Source organism: Lepidochelys kempii, chromosome 2 (genome assembly GCF_965140285.1).
Source record: "Lepidochelys kempii isolate rLepKem1 chromosome 2, rLepKem1.hap1, whole genome shotgun sequence".
Taxonomy (NCBI): domain Eukaryota; kingdom Metazoa; phylum Chordata; order Testudines; family Cheloniidae; genus Lepidochelys; species Lepidochelys kempii.
Genome location: NC_136381.1, coordinates 232,595,656 through 232,620,259, shown reverse-complemented (window position 1 = coordinate 232,620,259; position 24,604 = coordinate 232,595,656). Strand labels below are relative to the sequence as shown.

General features: G+C 41.0%; 1 protein-coding gene across 2 annotated transcripts in view; it reads right to left on the bottom strand.

Annotated features, from left to right (window-relative positions):
• PLXDC2 (plexin domain containing 2) overlaps window positions 1–24,604 on the bottom strand; it is a 418,561-nt gene that overhangs the window by 11,048 nt on the left and 382,909 nt on the right. The window contains exon 13 of one of the 2 annotated variants that reach the window (XM_073334184.1): window positions 20,959–21,119. The exons of the other annotated variant lie outside the window; for it this stretch is intronic. Within the exon in view, the coding sequence (XP_073190285.1) occupies window positions 20,959–21,119 (161 nt within the window). The remainder of the gene's footprint in view (window positions 1–20,958; window positions 21,120–24,604) is intronic. 2 annotated transcript variants of the gene reach the window in all.

The window sequence follows — 24,604 nt, the reverse complement described above, 5'->3', positions numbered from 1 at the left end:
ACGAAGAGGGATCAAATTCTGTTCTCAGATTCACTGGTGTAAATCCAGATTAAATCCAATGAAGTTATTCCAGACTTACACCATTGTAAATTAGAACAGAATTTGACCTGATAGGTCTCTAATGAAAAGAGAAAATGAAAAACCAATGGAAAACCAGTAGGGAAAAATAATTAAAAACAGCGTCGCAGAAAACAGTGACTAAGGATGACCTAAGTTTTAATGTATTAAGATGTTTTCCAACCTGATTTTACCATTTTTAGCTCTGCTGTCTACGGGCAAGATACTTCTTAATTGGCATTTCCTTTTGATGAAAAATGAATGAGTTCACCGAACATGGGATTGAGCATAAATGTCAGCTGTTGCCCCAGAAACTAACAAACAATAAATCTGAAGGTCATCTTCAAACATCAGAGTTGAAACTTTGTGAAGATTCTGTTCATGCCAGAGGTAAGAGAAATATTTTTGTGCTACCTTGTTAGGTTTTACATTGCTAATAACATACAGTAGGGTTTTTGAGTAACAGCCGTGTTAGTCTGTATTCGCAAAAAGAAAAGGAGTACTTGTGGCACCTTAGAGACTAACCAATTTATTAGAGCATAAGCATCTGATGAAGTGAGCTGTAGCTCACGAAAGCTTATGCTCTAATAAATTGGTTAGTCTCTAAGGTGCCACAAGTACTCCTTTTCTTTTTGCGAGTAGGGTTTTTGTTGTTGTTGCTGTTGTTTTTTGTATGTGTGTATGTGGGAAGATCTAGTTTTTGAAAACAGAGCATTGACAAGCTACCGATTCACTTGACTTTGTTGCTGACCCAGATAAAACTGTAGAGATATTACAGTTTTAATTGATAAAATGAAAAGTAACTTAATGGGCATCATGGGATTTGAAGCTCCTCAAGCTATCACAGCAGCCCAGGAACAGCATAATGAATTCTCTGCATTTGCTCTCTCTCAAGTAGGTAGAAAACATGATTCTTTCCCTTAGAATTTGAAACCTTTGAGGCTATTTTCTGAACCGCTATACTGTAAATAGGGCTACTAAGACTCTCGCTTGCTCTCACAGCATGTATTACAAAGTGTATTGCAACTGAATTCACTGGGATTTTTGACACGAGTGAATCTTCCAGAAATAGGTCCCAAGTTTATCTTCCTAAGCAAATCTGCTAGAGGAAAATACCCCCAGTCTTGCAACCCCCATAAGGCCATGGATACTGAGCGTGTAGAAGAATGACCTGCCATATGTGGGGAAAGAGGTTGGTTATACTATACATTCCTGTGGAAGGCCATCAAAGTAAAAAGAGAAATAGTTCCAGAGCAGGATAATTCATAAAATAACATTTCCAAACTCAGACTCCTGTGATGGACCCATCCATTGTACCACTGCTGGGGACCATGCAGTCTGCTGGAGTTCCTACTGCCCTTAGCCTGGAATAAACATCTTTATGCAACCCTGGAGCAGTGACAGGATAGGTTTTGCCCGTCTCCTTTTTAAGAGCACAGGTGAGGTGTTTCCCAACCCAAGTACTACAGTGTGGACGTTCGGGGATTCTTCTCTTTGCCCTGGTCTACACTAGGACTTTAGGTCAAATTTAGCAGCGTTAAATCGATGTAAACCTGCACCCGTCCACACAATGAAGCCCTTTATTTCGACTTAAAGGGCTCTTAAAATCGATTTCCTTACTCCACCCCTGACAAGTGGATTAGCGCTTAAATCGATGTTGCCGGCTCGAATTTGGGGTACTGTGGACACAATTCGATGGTACTGGCCTCCGGGAGCTATCCCAGAGTGCTCCATTGTGACCGCTCTGGACAGCACTCTCAACTCAGATGCACTGGCCAGGTAGACAGGAAAAGAACCGCGAACTTTTGAATCTCATTTCCTGTTTGGCCAGCGTGGCAAGCTGCAGGTGACCATGCAGAGCTCATCAGCACAGGTGACCATGATGGAGACCCAGAATCGCAAAAGAGCTCCAGCATGGACCGAACGGGAGGTACGGGATCTGATCGCTGTTTGGGGAGAGGAATCCGTGCTATCAGAACTCCGTTCCAGTTTTCGAAATGCCAAAACCTTTGTCAAAATCTCTCAGGGCATGAAGGACAGAGGCCATAACAGGGACCCAAAGCAGTGCCGCGTGAAACTGAAGGAGCTGAGGCAAGCCTACCAGAAAACCAGAGAGGCGAACAGCCGCTCTGGGTCAGAGCCCCAAACATGCCGCTTCTATGATGAGCTGCATGCCATTTTAGGTGGTTCAGCCACCACTACCCCAGCCGTGTTGTTTGACTCCTTCAATGGAGATGGAGGCAATACGGAAGCAGGTTTTGGGGACGAAGAAGATGATGATGATGAGGAGGTTGTAGATAGCTCACAGCAAGCAAGCGGAGAAACCGGTTTTCCCGACAGCCAGGAACTGTTTCTCACCCTGGACCTGGAGCCAGTACCCCCCGAACCCACCCAAGGCTGCCTCCTGGACCCAGCAGGCGGAGAAGGGACCTCTGGTGAGTGTACCTTTGAAAATACTATACATGGTTTAAAAGCAAGCATGTGAAAGGATTACTTTGCCCTGGCATTTGCGGTTCTCCTAGATGTAGTCCTAAAACCTTTGCAAAAGGTTTCTGGGGAGGGCAGCTTATTGCGTCCTTCATGGTAGGACACTTTACCACTCCAGGCCAGTAACACGTACTCGGGAATCATTGTAGAACAAAGCATTGCAGTGTATGTTTGCTGGCATTCAAACAACATCCGTTCTTTATCTCTCTGTGTTATCCTCAGGAGAGTGAGATATAATTCATGGTCACCTGGTTGAAATAGAGTGCTTTTCTTCAGGGGACACTCAGAGGAGCCCATTCCTGCTGGGCTGTTTGCCTGTGGCTAAACAGAAATGTTCCCCGCTGTTAGCCACAGGGAGGGGGGAAGGTTGAGGGGGTAGTCACGCGGTGGGAGGAGGCAAAATGCGACCTTGTAACGAAAGCACATGTGCTATGTATGTAATGTTAACAGCAAGGTTTACCCTGAAAGAGTGTAGCCACTGTTTTATAAAATGTGTCTTTTTAAATACCGCTGTCCCTTTTTTTTTCTCCACCAGCTGCATGTGTTTCAATGATCACAGGATCTTCTCCTTCCCAGAGGCTAGTGAAGCTTAGAAAGAAAAAAAAACGCACTCGCGATGAAATGTTCTCCGAGCTCATGCTGTCCTCCCACACTGACAGAGCACAGACGAATGCGTGGAGGCAAATAATGTCAGAGTGCAGGAAAGCACAAAATGACCGGGAGGAGAGGTGGCGGGCTGAAGAGAGTAAGTGGCGGGCTGAAGAGAGGAAGTGGCGGGCTGAAGACAGGGCTGAAGCTCAAATGTGGCGGCAGCGTGATGAGAGGAGGCAGGATTCAATGCTGAGGCTGCTGCAGGACCAAACCAGTATGTTCCAGTGTATGGTTGAGCTGCAGCAAAGGCAGCTGGAGCACAGACTGCCACTGCAGCCCCTCTGTAACCAACCGCCCTCCTCCCCAAGTTCCATAGCCTCCACACCCAGACGCCCAAGAACGCGGTGGGGGGGCCTCCGGCCAACCAGCCACTCCACCACAGAGGATTGCCCCAAAAAAAGAAGGCTGTCATTCAATAAATTTTAAAGTTGTAAACTTTTAAAGTGCTGTGCTTAAAGTGCTGTGTGGCATTTTCCTTCCCTCCTCCACCATCCCTCCTGGGCTACCTTGGAAGTCATCCCCCTATCTGTGTGATGAATGAATAAAGAATGCATGAATGTGAAGCAACAATGACTTTATTGCCTCTGCAAGCGGTGATTGAAGGGAGGAGGGGCGGGTGGTTAGCTTACAGGGAAGTAGAGTGAACCAAGGGGCGGGGGGTTTCATCAAGGAGAAACAAACAGAACTTTCACACCGTAGCCTGGCCAGTCATGAAACTGGTTTTCAAAGCTTCTCTGATGCGTACCGCGCCCTCCTGTGCTCTTCTAACCGCCCTGGTGTCTGGCTGCGCGTAACCAGCAGCCAGGCGATTTGCCTCAACCTCCCACCCCGCCATAAACGTCTCCCCCTTACTCTCACAGATATTGTGGAGCACACAGCAAGCAGTAATAACAGTGGGAATATTGGTTTCGCTGAGGTCTAAGCGAGTCAGTAAACTGCGCGAGCGCGCCTTTAAACGTCCAAATGCACATTCTACCACCATTCTGCACTTGCTCAGCCTGTAGTTGAACAGCTCCTGACTACTGTCCAGGCTGCCTGTGTACGGCTTCATGAGCCATGGCATTAAGGGGTAGGCTGGGTCCCCAAGGATAGGGGGATATAGGCATTTCAACATCCCCAACAGTTATTTTCTGGTCTGGGAATAAAGTCCCTTCCTGCAGCTTTTGAAACAGACCAAAGTTCCTGAAGATGTGAGCATCATGCACCTTTCCCGGCCATCCCACGTCGATGTTGGTGAAACGTCCCTTGTGATCCACCAGAGCTTGCAGCACTATCGAAAAGTACCCCTTGCGGTTTATGTACTCAGCGGCTTGGTGCTCCGGTGCCAAGATAGGGATATGGGTTCCGTCTATAGCCCCACCACAGTTAGGGAATCCCATTGCAGCAAAGCCATCCACTATGACCTGAACATTTCCCAGGGTCACTACCCTTGATATCAGCAGATCTTTGATTGTGTGGGCTACTTGTATCACAGCAGCCCCCACAGTAGATTTGCCCACTCCAAATTGATTCCCAACTGACCGGTAGCTGTCTGGCGTTGCAAGCTTCCACAGGGCTATCGCCACTTGCTTCTCAACTGTGAGGGCTGCTCTCATCTTGGTATTCATGCGCCTCAGGGCAGGGGAAAGCAAGTCACAAAGTTCCATGAAAGTGCCCTTACGGATGCGAAAGTTTCGCAGCCACTGGGAATCGTCCCAGACCTGCAACACTATGCGGTCCCACCAGTCTGTGCTTGTTTCCCGAGCCCAGAATTGGCGTTCCACAGCATGAACCTGCCCCATTAGCACCATGATGCATGCATTGGCAGGGCCCATGCTTTCAGAGAAATCTGTGTCCATGTCCTGATCACTCACGTGACCGCGCTGATGTCGCCTCCTGCCCGGTATCGCTTTGCCAGGTTCCGGTGCTGCATATACTGCTGGATAATGCGTGTGGTGTTTAATGTGCTCCTAATTGCCAAAGTGAGCTGAGCGGCCTCCATGCTTGCCTTGGTATGGCGTCCGCACAGAAAAAAGGCGCAGAACGATTGTCTGCCGTTGCTCTGACAGAGGGAGGGAGGGGCGACTGACGACACGGCTTACAGGGTTGGCTTCAGGGAGCTAAAATCAACAAAGTGGGTGTCTTTACATCAAGGAGTATTTCAGGCAGGACTTCACGGAGGGTTCCAATAAGAAATGGTGCACCTAAGTTATCGTTCTTATTGGAACAAGGAGGTTAGCCTGGCCTCTGATTGATACATGGCTAGATTTACCTCGCTGCACCTTCTCTGTGAGTGACTGCAGTGTGACCTAGAGGAATGAGTCCCCTAGACAGGGGAGGAGGCAAATGAGTACAAAACAAATCTTGTCTATTTCTTGTTTTGATCCACTCCATCTATCTTTTACATCTTTGGCTGGCAGCAGACGGTGCAGAAGGACTGCATGCCATCCACATCTCATGGCTGCTCGGCAGAAGATGGTACAGTACGACTGCTAGCCATCCTCATCTCTTGCCTGCCTGGCAGAAGATGGTACTATACGACTGCTAGCCATCCTCATCTCTTGCCTGCCTGGCAGAAGATGGTACAGTACGACTGCTAGCAGTCCGTATCGCCTGCCCGCTCACCATAAGACGGTTCAATAGGACTGACTGCAGGACTAAAGAGAATGACCTGGTCAAGTCACTCCAAATTTAGTCCCTGCGCCCATGTCTGCCCAGGCGCTCCCAGCCGACATGGCCAGGAGCACCTCGGACACGACGAGGACGACTACCAATCGTATTGCACCGTCTGCTGCCAGAAGGCAATGGGTTCCTGCTACTGTGCAGCAAAGCCGTACCACATCTGCCAGCACCCAGGAGACATAGGGTGACGGTTACCTGAGCGGGCTCCATGCTTGCCGTGGTATGGCGTCTGCACAGGTAACTCAGGAAAAAAGGCGCGAAATGATTGTCTGCCCTTGCTTTCACGGAGGGAGGTAGGGAACGGGGGCCTGACGATATGTACCCAGAACCACCCGCGACAATGTTTTAACCCCATCAGGCATTGGGGTCTCAACCCAGAATTCCAATGGGCAGCGGAGACTGCGGGAACTGTGGGATAGCTACCCACAGTGCAACGCTCCGGAAGTCGACTCTAGCCTCGGTACTGTGGAAGTGCTCCGCCGAATTAATGCACTTAATGCACTTAGAGCATTTTCTGTGGGGACACACACACTCGAATATATAAAACCGATTTCTAAAAAACCGACTTCTATAAATTCGACCTTATTCCGTAGTGTAGACATACCCTTTGTTATTATTGTACTGGGAGGTCTCCAGGCTTATCCCAGTGGATAGCACTATTCCCCTCACCGCCTTTTCATTTGGGTGAATCCTGGGCCTCAGGGCATCATTCTTATTCCTGGCTGGGCATCAGAATGGAGTTATCAGCCACAAATAAATATGGAATGCAAACAAATATGCCCCCGTAGCATTCTTTCTTCGCTGACAGAATTTCAGTGAACCACAGAAGGATCCACATTAGGAGCTTGGCTGCTTAGTTCAGGAGATTCAGAAGACCCATGAAGCTGCTTTCTAAGAGATAGAGCTTGTAATGAGCTGAATGCCCCAATTAGTTTGGCAACTGAGGGCATTCAACACATACTGAATTGAGGGACTTTTATGAAATCCTTTGCAGGTCAGCTTTAAATCAGCTGATTTTCAGTTGCAGAGTAATGTGTTTAAAAGAACCCCAGACATGTCCTAAGCTGAATCCTCCACCAGATTCTCATATAGAATCATAGAATATCAGGATTGGAAGGGACCTCAGGAGGTCATCTAGTCCAACCCCCTGCTCAAAGCAGGACCAATCCCCAATTTTTGCCCCAAATCCCTAAATGGCCCCTTCAAGGATTGAACTCACAACCCTGGGTTTAAGCAGGCAAATGCTCAAACCACTGAGCTATCCCTCCCCCCATATAAATTAGTGTCGTCTAGAAATGTAATCTGATTGGCTGAGTTTCATGACGAGGGTTCTAGTAAATGACATTACCTCTGGTATAGTTCTACAAGAGAGGAAAAGGAAAACAAACCTTTGCTTTCAATCTTCAGACTCACTCTGAACAACCAGACACCATTTAAAGAGTTGTGATGGATTTTCTATTGCCAACAAGGCTTCCCATCTATAATTATTCACAGGACCACTGATGACATAACTATAAAATAATATAGTACATAGCTTTGAGCTGAACAGACAACTGCAATTCAGTTGAGAAGTTCTGCAGAAAATTATAAATGACTATACTTCTTTATAGCCTAGAATTCAGTCAGGATTTCTAATCAATTTTATCCTGAAAACAAAGGAAACAATCATTTCTGTGTTTCAGTAAAGAAACTGCTACAAAATAAATGGAAGATGTTTGTAAATATATATATATAAACAAGAAGAAGGAAATGCATTGAATGTGAGCCAGAGGGAGGGAAAAGTCTACTGTGCAGATGCCACAGGAATATAAAGATTAGGGGATAAGTGATGTAGGAGAAGATCGATTATAGAAGTTCTGAACAGATGTGCTCACTGGCATATAATCATTTTCAGATAGAGTACAAGCACTATAATATGGGCGTACTGGCACCTAATGACTGCTTTTCCTTGGCCTCCTGAAGGAACTGAGAAACATATTGTTATCCCTTATAAAGATCCATATAATCTCTATGAAAGATCAGTCAATAGTATGGTACATTTTACCTGTGACAGGAATTCATTTACAGTAATTATAATGATGCACACTGAGCACTGTGCTTCATTGTTAGTTTGCTGCAATTCTTAATAATTCTTTTTTTACATTTCCTTTCATGCTTCTGCAAAATAAGTTTGTATTACCTGTAGATAATATTATCCGTGGAGAGTAGTTTGGAGACATTTACCATCCTCTACAACTGCACACTGAGGACTACAGAAATAGTACAATCCTATGTAGTGAGACCAGCTACTGTGTCAGAAAACTAATCAAGGACAATCTCCATTACAGTCATGTCTCTTTCCATTTCCTGTACTGAGAAGCCTGTACACTACTAGTAAAACTTGCCTTTTGCTTTAATAGTATCATCCTACCAGCACCAAATCCCAAAGAGTCTGCTGTGCAGTTTCATCCCTAACCAGTTACCAACTTCATCATGTGGTCTTACCTTGATTCATGGGGATTTGAGTCTCCTCCCATGCCTATTTTACGTGTGTATAATTGACTTTAATAGAGTTACTCTGATTTACATCAGTGTAAGAGCCTGATTCTGCAAAGTCCTGAAGGCTTTCTCGGAGGGACATAACACCATCACCTCCCATTAAAATCCATGCAAGTTGAAGGTACTGAGCATCTTTCAAGTTCAGGTTTCTAATGCAACCCTGCCCTCCCTAGCTCTATATTCTATATCGACCATTCTTTTTAACTTTAAAAGGGAACCTCCACTGTTTCTGACAAATATTATATCTCACACAATTCACTGAAGTCCTGTCTGTGGCACATATTCTTATCCAGCTCAGTGGATAAGACTTATAAAGATGTCTAACATCAAGTGAAAAGTTTATTAGAATTGCTTATGGGCTTTTTGACTGAACTTCAGTCTTTGACAACAGCAGATGTTTATGTCTCGCAAGTAGAGATATTTAAATATAGATTCCTCACAACTCTCAGGATTGAGTGCCAAAGCTTTAGAACGATAGTACAAAATTACCCAATGAACCAAGAAAGGAGGAAGAAAATATATTAATCTATTACATTTTGATCTTACTATTCAGTTTACCCAATCAATATTAGTACATTCTCAATAGGAACATATAAATCATGTTCCTTTTTACTAAATATTAGACAACTGTTATCTGTGATAGCTTTGCAGTCTTCAACATTAATTAAAATAAACTGTAATTTCCACTAAGAAATAAAGGCATATGTTAACACAGTATCAACAAGATCCCATATCATCCTTATGCAAATAAACTAATATTTGATTATGATATCCAGGACTACCATTGTCCCATGACAAGTAATCAAATGCCTAGTCTTGTCTACCACTGATGATCTTGGCTGTAACAGGATTGCTCTATGGGTCATCTGCACCCTTACAGTCATCCGAGTATTTTTTGAATACTTGCAATTTTAGTGCCAGCCCCACCTGTTTTTTTCTCCGAACCCCAAACACCCAATTCTTTTGACTAAATGTCAGTCAGACATGAGTAGGTATTGAAATATCAGATCCAACCCAAAGTGCCTGCAAACACTGTGTTTCCAATATACCTAACTTTCAAGTAACTGGGTAACATGACTTGCCTGGTACCAATTAAAAAATTAAAATTATTTTAATGTACAGATTGACCCAAGCTGTACAATTCAAAAGGATGATATGGCGATACAATGAAAATACCTCATTCATTTCTTTCTTTCACTCGATACAAATCCTTCTCCAAAATAGACCTCTCTGATTTAAAATGCTTCTTATAAAAAAAGTTTCTGCAACTTTAAGGACCAGCAGTATGTAGGATCATCTAAGCAGTCAGCTGCTGAATGATGAGAAACTGGATGCCTCCTTCCTTACCCTTTTGACTTTTATTTTCAGTGATAATTATTTATTTTACAGGTTTTCGAACTGACATGATCTGGGTCTTCCCCGCTGAGTTGCTGGTTCCTGCTGAGCTGAATAAGCTCTTGAAGATATAAATGTATTGTCAGTGCAGTGCAATAACAACTAGATCAATAGCAGTATTCAAAATGCCAGGACAATGTAAAACTTTCAAAGAACAGAAAAATTATACTTGTTCTTTTTTCTTTTAATCATTAGTTTCAGGATGCGGAACTCATCTGTCAGTGCAGGGAAGAATTAGATCAGTGACAGTGCTCATGAAGAGGAGTGCCTGGCCATTTTCAAACTAAAAAAAAAAAAAAAAAAAATTATGGGCCAAATCCTCAGCTGATGTAAATCAGCATAGCTCCATCAACTTCAATTTAAACCAGCTGAGAATCTGGCCTTACATTTCTCTTTCTCCTATTTACTTTGCATTATTTTAAAGAGCTATGCAGCATCTGTGAAATCACTGCATTGTTAGAAATAGTTATGAAAAATCCTTACCTATCACTGTGCAATCTTATCTGCTGTGTGCTGCTATATACAAAGATGTAAAATGCTGAACCTCAGATGGAGCCCAAAAAGCCCATCAAGACAAGAAATCTGAAAGTCAACACCAGGAAAAATATTGCAAACTAGATTTTCAATTATTATATTATTTTTTCTTCAGTTGTCTCCTTTCAAACAGCCAATTGGAATGGAGGTTGGGGGTAAGGAGTGGGCCAGAGAGAACCAAATTCAAAGGTGACTCTAAATGATTCTATTGGGAGTCAAAGTAGAGACTGTGATGCTGGCAGACCTGATGACACATCATGCCAAGGTCCCCATGTCTCAAATGAACACTGACAAATACATGGCTGGAATCAGTCCAGCTCACCTGTGTGTTAATATAATTAAAATAGGTATTAGAATTATAAGGAAGTGTTTAGTCTTCATTGAATGCGTGTGAGTTGCTGAATGCATTAATCTCACTTACAGCATCTGCTTCCCATGTTATAAGGTAATAGTCGAGCATTTGTAGTGTAAGCCTCTGTGACTGTGTAAATCACCAGACAGGAGAGAGACATCAACTAGAGCAAAGTGTTGGTCTCCAACAGAAGATGTTACATCCTGCCTGACAAGGAAGGTCCATCAACACCGGATGGTTTATTGGGAAACATTAAAGAGGACAAAGGACTTTGTTGCTCTGCTCTTTTCCCACTCCCTTGAAGATAAGGTATGCAAGTGGATTCTCCCATCAGCTGAGTTTGCAGCTCAAAGCATGGGGGGGAGTGAATAAAAACCACAAACAAGAAGGAGCTGTATCTTTATGATGCTTGGATTCTAGCAGCAAGGTTTTCTATGCAAAAGTAGGTTTCAGAGTAACAGCTCATGCTCAAATAAATTGGTTAGTCTCTAAGGTGCCACAAGTACTCCTTTTCTTTATGCAAAAGTAAATGATCTCCAGCTGCTTAGCCTGGGTTAGCCCAAAAGGCAATACAGAGCTTGCTTATTATAGGTGCTTCTATTACCTTTTGAAACTTAAGATTGTAACTCATTTGTGTATGTACGTTTACCTGCTTTAACCTTGTAAATAACTCTCTCGTTTCCTTTTCCTATTTAATAAATCTTCAGATAGTTTATTATAGGGTTGGTTACAAATGTTACCTTTGGTATGAAATCTAAGGTGCAATTGACCTGGGGTAAGCGACTGGTCCTTTGGCACTGGGAGTAACCTGTGATTGCTGTGATTCTTGGTGTATCACAAAGGTAGGCATATTTGGGTGGCAAGACAGATTGGGGATCCCAAGGGGACTGCCTGTGACTCCATGTTAAAGCTGTTATAGTACTTGAGGAGTTTACAATTGAAAATTGGCTGGTGGAATATAAGTATAGAATTCACAACCAACTTGGGGTTTGTGCCCTGGTTCTCAAGAGTCTGCCCTGAGATTGGTACCTAGTCACTGCAGGACAGCTAGATAGGGATAATTTACACCTTTTGGTTTCCTCAGAGTGAACTTCACACCAACCTAAACTACCTGTACAGTTACTTAGAATCCATCAGATTTACTTACACTCAGAACTACTTACCAACGTGTAATTCTCACCAACACAGACACCCAATCTCTGAATTTGGCACACTGAGCCTGATGAAGGGAAGTAATTCTAATGGGGCCAGATTCTCTCCTGTGCCAAGATCCACTCAGTAATGGAGAGCTGATAATGGCTCCCTGATTCTCAAGCTGCCCCTGCACCAGCCCTGAAGTAAGACACACAATCTAAACCCAAACCTAATTCATGACAGTTGGCCATGGTTCCTGCAGCACTGTACTCCAGCTGAGAACTGCCATAGAAGAATACCATTGTGTTGTTGCCATGCTTTACTTACACTCACTTGCCATCACACCCCCATGCCAAGGTAGAGAAGAATGGCACAGGAGCTGACTCACTTGGCTTTATACCAGTCAAGAATTCTTTTGGGGGAATTCTCAGCTGTCCAGCTTCAGCCAGATTATGTCCCCTTTGTGCCACTTAGGCAGTGAAAAGGTGACAAAACTGGGGTGAGAAGTAATGTAGCTCATACACTATGGGGCCTGGAGAAGGAAGTATAGCGGAGAAAACCACCATGTGTACTTTACACCTGCTTTGGCTTCTCTATGTAAGTTACATCCGCATAGTCTTTCTTTGGTACATCAACAATGCACGCCTCTTTTGGCAGTGTGTAGCGTATATACCTGCAAAGTCCTGCCAGCATGGATATAGATAGCAGCACAGCTGGTGATGCATGGTTTAGTTAAGCAGAGTAGAGACATGCCTGAAGGGTGTGAGTATGTATCCAAGTACCTACCCTATACACTCTCTCCTTGCTTTCCCATCTACACTGCTATTTTTAGCAATGCTATTTTGGTGGTGGGAGGGGGACAGCGGGGAAAGGCTCCAGACGCTTCCTGCTGCAAAGCCCTTCCTCACTGTAGTGAAAGACACCAGCAGCAGGGAAAGGCTCCCTTAGTGGGGAAAGGCTCTGCTAGCTCCCTGCCAGCTCTGCCTTTCCTCATCACAGTGAAAGGTTCTGGCCATAGGGAACTGCTGAAGCCTTTCTCTGCTCTCTCCCTCTGCCAGAGCTTTTTGCTGACATGGGTAGCTACACACTGCAGTGTGGATGGAGCCTGCTTTTCACTGAGGCATGTAGCTACACTGACGCTATACACCTCCACCAGTGCTGCATAGTATAGATGTAGCCTTACACACAGATAAGTGGGAGCAAGTAGGGTAAAGATGCCTGGATACAAGACAGTCTAATTTTTATCATCTCACATATTACTTCTTAATTTTGTCTAGTTTGTCCTTCACGCATAATTCCCTTTCACCCCTAAGGCTCACATTTGAATCAACCAAGTTACAGGGAGGAATATAACCTCATTCAAATGCAACTTCAGAAATTCCTGAACCATGTTTTCTCATATTTAATCTTTATACAGCACACCCTTCAATTAATCTGTTTCATATGTTCTTGTATTCACAGGCATGTAATCCACCATAATTGGCACATCATGCCTGGCTTTTTGCCAGACAAATCTTACATCCTGACTGCAGTATATTTTACGCTACATAGATTAGTGGATAAATTAATTATTTTTTAATTGTATTATAGCTAACTATTATTGTGGTTCATTAATTTTGTTGTATTTAAGGCACCTAATGTGAGCTGTGGTTTTGTTAAAACAAATATGAAAGACATCAATTTTTATATGTGCATTATCCTCCAAAAATCAGCAAGGGGGAGTTTAAAGTCTCATCTTGCTGCAACATTCCTTATTCTCAAGAGACACTGTGAAAGAATTCCTGAGAGTCAGAGTCAATCTGTGACCTGATTCAAAAGGAAGTATCCCTGGCAACTAAATGTATTTCATTTTTGTATTCCAAGAGAGGAAAAAAGATCTTAACAATAATTTAAAAAAGGACCTGAGCAAGCAATATCTTTTCTATTACACTGAAAATGCATCTTTACTCATTATGTTTTATTTATGTTTTATTTAAAAGGAATCCTCTAAAAGTAAATAGGTTCCATATGGTAATAAACATTTTTCTTGGTTTGTGGCCTGTTCCCATTGAGATGTCAATGAGAACAGGAGTGGTCCTTTTGTTTGAAAAGTTCATAATTCTTTCCACCTGACCACATATACATTTTATTTTCTGAGATAGAAACTTTCAGTATTATCCCCTAAATAAGTGCTATAGCACTTAATTATGAGTAGTCCAACAATAATAAACAAGGAAATGCATGTTGGATACACTGCAGAGAAGAAGAAATAGAGAGGTGTCAGATTACAATTTCAATCTTCCAAATGATTAATAAAAAAAGGATTTTTTTTGAAAAATTATGAAACTACCTTGACACCATTCTGTATAAATGATACAGATATCATTGCTAGTTAACTAATAAATACACACAAAAATCATACTATCAGTTAGGGTGACCAGATATCCTGATTTTATAGGGACAGTCCCGATATTTGGGGCTTTGTCTTATATTCTTGCCAGTTACCCCTCACCCCCTGTCCCGATTTTTCACCCTTGCTATCTGGTCACCCGACTATCAGTTCAATATCTATTTTCTGTTCCAAGTGTAACTGAAGATATGTTTTGTGCTCAATAAACCAAGTACAAACACTTCAGCACCTACTTTGCTTCACTCTAAGGAAAAGTTCACAGAAATCTCAAGAACACTGCTTCTTTTGAAGTTAATAGCATTTTTCTTGTCTTGGGCATACAATTTGTTAAAACCCAATATTCCACTAAGAATGTAGTAGACATAGTTAAATTAGCCCCGCAGACTGTAGCTTCCTTCCTTCGCCACTTTGGTTTGTTTTCAAAAAGAATGAAAAAAGGGTGTGTGTATGCTCTCATGCATGCAGTGTGATGCCCATAAATCACACAAATGATGAAACAGAGAAAAACGTACTTCAGCTTCATCCTTTTCTGTGCTCTTACATAAAAAAAGAGTGTTTGCTAATCAACCTCAGTAATGTAACCAATGTACAACTTAAAATATACAGACTCACAGCGGGCTAATACCCTCTACGGGGTTGTGATTTCTAAAGTGCACTAACATAATGCATGTTAAATGGTCTGTGTAGCCCCTGCTGGTGTGTAATTTAATGTTGTGCGGTTTGAAACAGCACTATGCTAAAGTGCACTGGGGAACCTTTAGTGCACATCAACAGGTTCTACACAGACCAATTAAAATGCATTATGTTAGAGCACTGAAAAAATCACACCCCATGTAGAATGCATTACTCCTCTGCGTAGACGAGTTCTTAGTGCAGAGACCAGAGGGGTATGTGTGTGTGTATAAAACTTTATTAATTGTACAGCTACAAGACTACTCAAAAATGCTTTAGTACATAGATACTCTATCAATATTCAGTGTGAGTTTTCCTGCTTGTAGCAATGGAATGAGGAGTTAGCCCTTCATCTTTTTTGTTTATTGTACAATTGAGTGCCAAATTTTCTGCTGGTATAAACTGGCACAGCCCTTCTAGTTCACTGCAGCAGTGGCAGTTGATACCAGCTGTGAATTTGGCATGTCTTTAACATGCTCTTTTAGGATTCCATCCAAATCCATTGATTTCAAAGGGAGTCTTTCCACTGAAGAAAGTGAGAGCTAGGTTGTTCTTTTACCATCTCCAGAATTAGTGGAAGCTGTAAGACTGTATGCCAACCTCTGGTGTATGTTCTTCTTGCATTGGTATTACTACAGTCTCTGGTGGACTTTCTGGTTTTGACCTTATTTCTGGTTTCTTTTTTTGATAAAGTTGCTGATGGCTGTTGGAACAACCTGGACTTATCTTTTTGGAATAGCATTTCCCAAGAAATTCCATCAACTGCTATGTATTTATTCTAAGGTATGTCTAAAATACTGTACACTTCTAGACAATTCCTTCCCTTTTAAAAGAAATACTACTGTGGTCCACATAATGATTCCCAGTGCTGTAAGAACATTACTACAAGCTGTAGGGTAGGTTCCATTATTGTAGAATTCTGGGTTTCCAGTCAAAAGGTGAAAAAAACCCCTAATTTTCTGGGAAATGACACAAGAGGTATTCTGTGTTCTATCATGTCATTAACTGACATGGAAATGTTAGCTATATGTGTGCTACTTCAAAGAAATTTGTTTTAATTGCCCTGTCCTCTTTTCCTTTGGCAGCAATCCAGCTCAGAATATTTGCTGTTTGCTTTTCTCCTGGATAATAAACATGAACTACCACTTCCAAGAGGGTGAATAAGTGTTCCAACTTGGAACTATAAAGGAATCATGCTGCCTAAAATAATCCTTCTCTCTCTACCCATTCCCTCCTGAAAACATGCAAAGCTCGAAACATAGTTGCCATAGAAAGCACTACGAAAGCTCATGCTCAAATAAATTGGTTAGTCTCTAAGGTGACACAAGTACTCCTTTTCTTTTTGCGAATACAGACTAACACGGCTGTTACTCTGAAACCTACTAATACATTGTTCCTGCTTTCTTTGTCTGGGTTCCCTGCTCCATTTGGATACGTTTATTCTCCTCCAATCCAAAGCGTGGGAAAAGGGGCAGTGCCGTCTCAGAGGACAATTTGAAAGCCAGCCATGGAACTTGATACACAATTTTCAATCTATGAAGTTCTCTTATAATCAATTCATTGCTGATATCCATTACTCTGTACTTGATTGTTGGATAGACTCTAAAATATACTAAGGATTATTAAATACCTGCAAGTTCATTAATATGTGATAAGAAGAAATGACTGATTAATAACTACCTCTTTTATAGTGAAAATTGACCTTTCTGACCAGTACTAAAATCTCCACCAAGAATCCCCCATCCTTGCAAATGATGTCAAATTCTTGCTGACTTAGCCTACGTCTGCGCTGCTAGGTAGGGGTGTGATTCCCAGCCTGCAGAGACATAAGTGTGCTGGCTCTCCTCCGAGCTAGCCTGCTAACATAGTAGTGTAGCGTGGTAGCGTGGACAGCAGCACTAGTGACACAGGCTCGCTCCCTTGTGTACATACCTCTGGGGTTCAGGTGGGTTTGTACTCAGAGCGGCTAGCCTGTGCTACCACTCTGGCTGTCCGTGCTTCCTGAAGGCACACTGCTATTTTTAGCACACTTGCTCAGATGAATACTAGCACAAGTGTGTCTACATGAACTGGGAATCACACCCCTCGCTCTTAGTGTAGATGTATCCATTTACATTCCAACTAAGGAGGATCACATTTGTTATTTTATTACCATTTCCTAAAACATGTCAAAATTATTCCATTTTTAAGTAAAGCATTTTCTATTTCAAAACACAAAGTTAAAAGAGGAGTAAAATCTTTTTCGGTTCATTACATTAACAAGCTAACAAAACATCAGCAGAGATTGTCCTATACATCTGTTGTTATGGTAAATATTTGCTATTAAAATAGATGGCAATAGATAGTATAATGAAGAGCAGTGAATAATAAAATGCTTTGATTAGTGAAAATTAATTGCAGTTTGCGGTCTTCTTTCAAAAAAACATTGTATACATAGCAAATGAAACCTGTTGATGCTAACTAAGAGTATGTACTGTACAGGTGTCATGGGGTCCAGTCAGAGTACATGCTACAGGGCAGTTGGTTTATGTAGGGTGACTGGCTATCCAGCATAATGATATATAGACTGCAAATGGAAATCACACTGCAGTCTCTTCCTACTGTGTTATGATGCAGGAACAACGTATAATTGTAGTATGTAATCAAACAAGTGGAAGTAGCTATACATACAAACTCCAATTAAAGGGGCTCATCTGTGACTTCCTAACTGACAACCAAAATATTTCTGGGTCACAGCATTTAGACCCAGTCCAGACACAAACACCCTCCGCATGGAAAAAGTCTTATACAGTTTAATAAAACCCAAAGGGTTCTATAGCAGTCTCTCTATAAACCTACAGAATCTAGTAGAAAATTACATACTTCATAGAGAATTAAAAGATCATCCTACAGAATTTAAGAGTGGATTCTTTGTACTTCTGTTACAGAATTCTATAACTTGGGTTAAAAATTCTGTACAAAGGTTATCATTAAATTCAATAAGATGTTTTATAAGGGTGCAGATAGCTTGTTTTTATAAGCATAGGAAAGCCAGGTCCACTTCTTCTCTTTCTTCTCTCCCCATCAGTACATTGGCTATTTATTTATTGCATTGACTAGCCTTCTCTCTGGAGACCTAGATTCAAATCTTGATTGAGTATGACAAATGAGAATGAATTTTTGGCTTCACCTTGAGCCTTGACTAAACCACCACTCAAGGCAAGGAGGTACAGTTCATGCTCTATGCTCAAGGAACACCAATTCTGGAAAAGCAGAATGGTTATAGGTCAATTGTTCAGATACAATTATGTGAAGAAGTTGCCTGCCTGCCTATCCGTGCTTTAAGTCATACAAAATATATGAAAACAATGTTTTTTCCTGTTCACTACTCTTATTTTACCTAACATTTGTGTGTGTGTGTTCAGGGGAAGGGAGGATTTCTTTCATGCTATTTGATCAAGCCTGTGGCAACATTTCTCAATCCATATCCTACAATACTAACACCAGATCTATATTATACTCATCTCCAATAAATACGGTAAGTTAGCTATTTTGGAGAACCTTGCTAACCCTGTTGACTGGGTATTTTGGTCTGAAATCACCCTCGAACAAGGATTCCTTTACATCATTGTGCTACCAGCATCATTTACTCAGAAATCTCTCTTATTCCCAGTCATGAATCTTTATGCTGACAGAACCTTTTGTATTGTTTCTACAACCAAATGAGTAAATGCTTTTGTATAAGTTGCCTCCATATAACAATTATAATTTATCATCTTCCTCTATATTCCCTCCCAAATATGCATATTTGTTCTTTCCAAAAGCAAATCTTAGGGGGATACATTCTCATCTCCATGTGAGGGAGTTGCATGTGCATACCCTTGTGCACCAGGTGAGAAGGATGAATTTTTATCATGCATTTTCTCAATTGGCCAAACTACTTATAGTTTTTGTTTGTGAAATTAAATGATCAGTGGTAGTAGTTAAGAAAGTATCTGAAAAGATCAAACAATAAAACTATACTTAATAGAAGCAATCAGTGCAAGAACCAACTGTATTTCAGAAAGCAATAGCATTCTCCTATACTGTAGGCTGCAGATACTTGCTATTATATTTCCAAAGCCGTGGTAATGTTCTAAAATTCAGAATAATCCTTTTCCCTACTCATTTTCGAACACCTAAAAAATCAATAAAAATACTCTGCAAGTCTGAGTCTCAGTGTTCAAGGAACATCTTTACCTGTTATTCTGAAACTGACTACAAGAAGCCTACCCCTTCCTGGCACAATACCCAGGCTTGTACTTTTGTTAATTTTCACAGAACTTATGGTTTTCACAAATATTATATCATTGCCAGAAAAAAAAAGAATTATGTAGTTTACAGCACTAGTAATAAGGGTAATAGTCATAGTTTTGATGATCACTGGTTTGTTACATACCAATAACTGTCCTTATTTTCATGCATCCTATTCATTTTGGGTAGGATAGAAAGATCATGTTACCACATTTTCTAACAGCCTGTCTTGAAAACTAGTAAGCTAGTTCATTAGCATTGAATGCTGGGATTACTTCACTTTTGGTGACAGTAAATATATTATGTAGTAGATGGCTCTACTATTCCAAGGAGAACTGTGTACAATTGTACTATAATACAAAGGTTTAATAATAATAAATTGTTAACATGTAGAATTTCTGCTCTGGACCATGTAACTACGCACCTCAGAAACTCCCTTTTAATATGCATTTTACTGTTAGCCAGTACCTTGTTTCTGTCCTTTTGAAAAATGGTGTTACCACACAAATCAAGTCTTTTTGGAAGGTTTTGTTAACAGATAAATAAGTTTCCCATGCCAGGGTCAATTAAAGCTAGTGAAAAATACAGTGGGCCAAATTTTCTGCTTAATGGAAATAGACACAACTCCATTGACTTCAGCGGAGTTGGGTTCACTTACGTCAACAGAAATTTGCCTCAGTATGTCACTTAGATATGTATGAAAAATTCATGAGTTTGTTATTTGGATCCTGATCCCAAATGGTTAATGTAGTTACATAGCCTGAGCTCTCACAATACTTGTAAGCATTTCATTTTGATTTCTGTCACTACTCTTGCATGTAAGTTCTCTATTTAACTATAAAGTAATTTTAAAGATGAAGCCATGTTTAATTTACATTTCAATTCATGCTCCTGTTACTAAGAATGAACTTTTTATCAATAATCCAGACCCTTTTGGCTGATCTTCAACCTAAGCAATCCCCAGGTAACTCCTTCATGATATTTCCAGTTGTTATGCATCTTTATTGTTGTCTGTTGCAAGTATCCATATTCTTAAAAGTAAGCCAATACTGCATATTGGTTTCATGCATGGTCTCAGTTTTCTTTTTTGTATAGCAAGTATATATTTAGCTTGATACAGATGAACTCTGCTGAGCTCCAAAAGAAATATTTATCACAGCAGAGTGCAGATCCTAACAATATCCTGGAGCCACAAATACCTGCAATAGGAATAATGTTCCAGTCTCATGTTGTCAGACACTGTCAGGTACTGTATTAAAGGATTTCAATAAATGAATCTGTTGCAAAAGTGTCTGGCTTACCCCAAGCATTATTAAACTTGCCATAGGTCAGGCATTTTGCAGAATTTACTAGTGCACATATTCTTTTATTTTTACGCTAGACAAATAAGCAGATTAAAAAATAAATACAAGCTCGCAAATAAAATGACAACGTGCATCTATTACACAGTTACCAATAAATCTAGTGACAATATGTTATTTTAAGTGAGTAAAATGTAAGATAGCAAGAGATTTTGTGACTATGACTGATAACTGAAATGACTGCATATGGCCTTTGAATACATATTGGGTAAAAAACACCTACTTTCTTGAAATAAAAGGATTGTCGTGAGGGGTGGGGGAAGTGGCTGTATTTATAGCAGCAGGTTTTGGGTTAGGTATTTAAGAGTCTTTAAACATTACAGATTAAAGCTAGTACCAATCAGGATTCTAAGAATAGTCTGTAGTTTAAGCTTAGAAAGTACTATTCTGTAGACTGAATAATCATGTTAAACAAGTAACAGAATTAGTGACCCATCATGGCACCGTTGACTTACCTCAATAAAGAAGAGACTAGCTGCTGACGTTGGATGATGGTACATATAGACTGTCACAAGGATGGCTGCTGCTACAATGAGGACCAATATCAGAATTCCAACAATTAAACCAGCATGGAGAGTTCCACCTTTCTTCTCTGCAGCGCTATCGTCTGTAGAAGCTACAAGCATGGAATACTTTTTAGCATGGCAACTGTTTTGCGATTAAGAGAGATTATTTCTTCTCGTCTACAATAAATTATTAAAATGACAATTGAACATTTGTTTTCTCTGTCCTACATTTTCCTACTATTCTCAATGGCCCACGTTGCAGAAAGAAATTACATCTTCCTTTCCCCTATATGCATATTCATATAATGTTAATGAAATGATATTTCCAAATGTTTTATTATTTCTAGCTCAATAAACAAAATTAATATCCTTCTTTCTGAAAGTAATTTGGACATTCTAAAGTTCCTAATTATCTACATAATGAATTTACATAAGAACAAAATTTGACTTTGATTTACCCAAAAAACTATCACAGTTGTCCTACAGACATCAAGTATTAATTGAATACATTTTGAAATATGTATTTTGTCTTTTTTTTTTTTGCAAGCTTCAATTTGAGAGATGTCACAGTTCCCTGTGAGGGGTAGCTAAAAAACACATTCTGAAAGCCTGATTCATTAGCTTGGAGAATGATTTCCCAAAGTCCTGTGCAACTGAATCACATTGCAAAAGTGTAACAAATGAATGTTAAATGACCCTCAAATATTTAAATCTTAGTATGAAGGGAGCACAAGTATTACTGAAGTTGATCATTTTGTTAAACTTTATACTGATGGGTCTCTTGTTGTATTATACACTTGCCTTGGGGAAAGAAGACATACCAGAGTATATCCTGTAAAGCAAATAACACCTCCACTCCCAGGTAAATCAACCAATTGAAAATCTGATTAACAGTGTTATCATCATGATGAAAGAATCTCATTAAGTTAGTTAGTTGTCATCTGTGGTACTGGTTGCACTTGGGTGAGTCTGATTCCTATTTTGGGCACCCCAGAGAATTTTAGCAATTTCAAACATCAACAGTAGGTTAATCAGCTACTATTGCCTATAAAGAGAATTCACATGTAATCAGTTACCAAACTGTACATAGAAAAGAAACAAGAAGAAGGGGAAGGCCTTAGAATGATTCAGAAGCCCTAACTTAGTTTTAAGACCAACTGGAACATGTGATTTGCATACAAAAGCTAATATTGGTGCTTGTGTTCCCATCTTTGTCTGCCATTTTGTCTTTCGAACAATCACCTGTGTCATCTGCTTTCACGTGACCCATTCCGGGCTTCTGAATCACTCCAAAGCCACCCCCTTCTTATTTCTTTTCTACATATAGTGTGGAACTGATTGAGTGACAGTTCTATTTTTATGCAACTGAAAGCTGAACTCATTAACAAGGACCCTTCACTTTTAAGCCCCCTCTCCAAAACACATTTCTGTCATGTCGCCTATAATGACGTTTGTTGAGTTGTATTGAAATCCCTTTTGTTGTTCCCTTTCCCAGACTAGGATGTATCTGTTTGTCCTTAATTAGTGAGATCCTCAGGGCAGGGACTGCACCTTCTCATGTGCCTGAAAAGCTCCTAGTACCTCTCAGGCACCACTGCAAACAAATGATACATAAAAATAGTAATAACTACTGTACATGATCTTTTAGCATTCACCAGCTGGTCAACAGATCATTCAAAGCATATCTTAGACAAGGAAAATTGAAAAAGAACAGGAAAGGGACTATCTATCTAGGTTCTCTCACAATGATGCCTGTCACGGTACCAGCTGAGCACTTAGGATGAATGGTTAACTCGCATGATCCCAGCTACACATGTTCATGCACAGTAGTACTCTCAGATGGAATCAAACTGTATAAAGCTAGAGGTCCATAAACAAAACCATGGGAAGGAATTTAAAATGCTACCCTAACTTGGGATCTTCGAGAAGAGCATGAACATCTGATCCTATTTCCTCCTACAGATTTCCTTTCGTGGCTATAGGTAAAGCAGCAGGAAACTCCTTGGAAGCCAGTAGTCTTCTCTTCCAGGTCTTCCAGCAGCTGGCTATGGAACACTTCACATGTTGCAGGCTCAGATAGCAGTTGGCCAGCCTAAGCGTCTCTCCTCTGCTTTCACAGCACTAAGCTCAACCACAAGAGCCCATGGGGCCCAGGTCCATCCTGCCCTTCTTGTAGCCTGCGGGGTTGGGGGTGTTGCAAAGCCAGGCAAAAGAAGAAGAAAGTAAAAGATGAGAGAAGGAGAAACAAGAGACAGAAAAGGATGGGAGAGAGAAAGAAAATGGGCAGAAAAGAAAGAAGAGGAGACAAATGTACTTGAATATGGTGTAACAGAGCTGGGGGGCCCACATCATTACAAGGGGTAGGGGCTCCTACAGCAAAAAGAAGTTGTGGGGCCTTCGCCATTTCAGTGCACTTTAAATTGAATTAACTTTCTTTTTTCTCACTGTTCACAGCTAGGAGCAGATACATTTCAAAATTGCTATGCTAATCATGTTTCACATTTCAAGGGGTCTAATTAATTTTTGTACCAACTGCACAATTTTTTACTACCATGGGTCCCATTCTGCCATCTTTCCTTATGACACAAGTACGCCAGATGAAGTGTGCAGATGTGAGTTGATCCCATGACTGGCTGCATTCGGGGCCATTATAGGACCAGTGAAAAAAAGGAAGATGGCTTTTAAAGATTTTACCTTTACCAAGAGATAATTTAAGCTAGCCCAGTGGTTCTCAGTCTGCAACTGCAGGCCATTTGCAGCCCAATCAGCACACAGCAGCGGCCCATGTGACATCCTCAGGGCCACACAGGTAGTATATATATTGTTTGGATGTGGTCCACATACCACATAGAGAGCTGCATATGCGGCCCACAATGGTAAATAGAAAAGGAGTACTTGTGGCACCTTAGAGACTAACCAATGTATTTGAGCATAAGCTTTCGTGAGCTACAGCTCACTTCATCGGATGCATAAAGTGGAAAATACAGTCAGGAGATTTATATACACACAGATATAAATCTCCTGACTGTATTTTCCACTTTATGCATCCAATGAAGTGAGCTGTAGCTCACGAAAGCTTATGCTCAAATAAATTGGTTAGTCTCTAAAGTGCCACAAGTCCTCCTTTTCTTTTTGCGAATACAGACTAACACAGCTGCTATTCTGAAACCTGTCACAATGGTAAATAGGTTGAGAACCGCTGATCTAGCCGCAGGAGCAAATTTGTGGGGAAGAGGGGAGAATCTGGAATCATTCAGCTTTCCCCTGCTCCTCTCCAGGATTACCAAAATCTTCAGATAGGGCAGTTTTACCCTGTGGTTTGGCTGTATAATTCATCAGGCAGTCAATGGGACAACGCATGGTGTAAAGTACCACTCAGTGGACTGAGAGTGACAGAAACAGGCCCTAAGTCATTTATAAAATGGCTATATGCTGCACCTGAGACTAGACTGCATTATAAAAGCTCAAACTGAAATTTTCAGTTTATACACTGTAATAAGGATAATAATATTTAGTATGTGTACAAGCTTTACATGCTCAAAGCACTATGCAAACATCAATTAATTTATCTAGAGGCCAGCAGGAGAGGCCTACT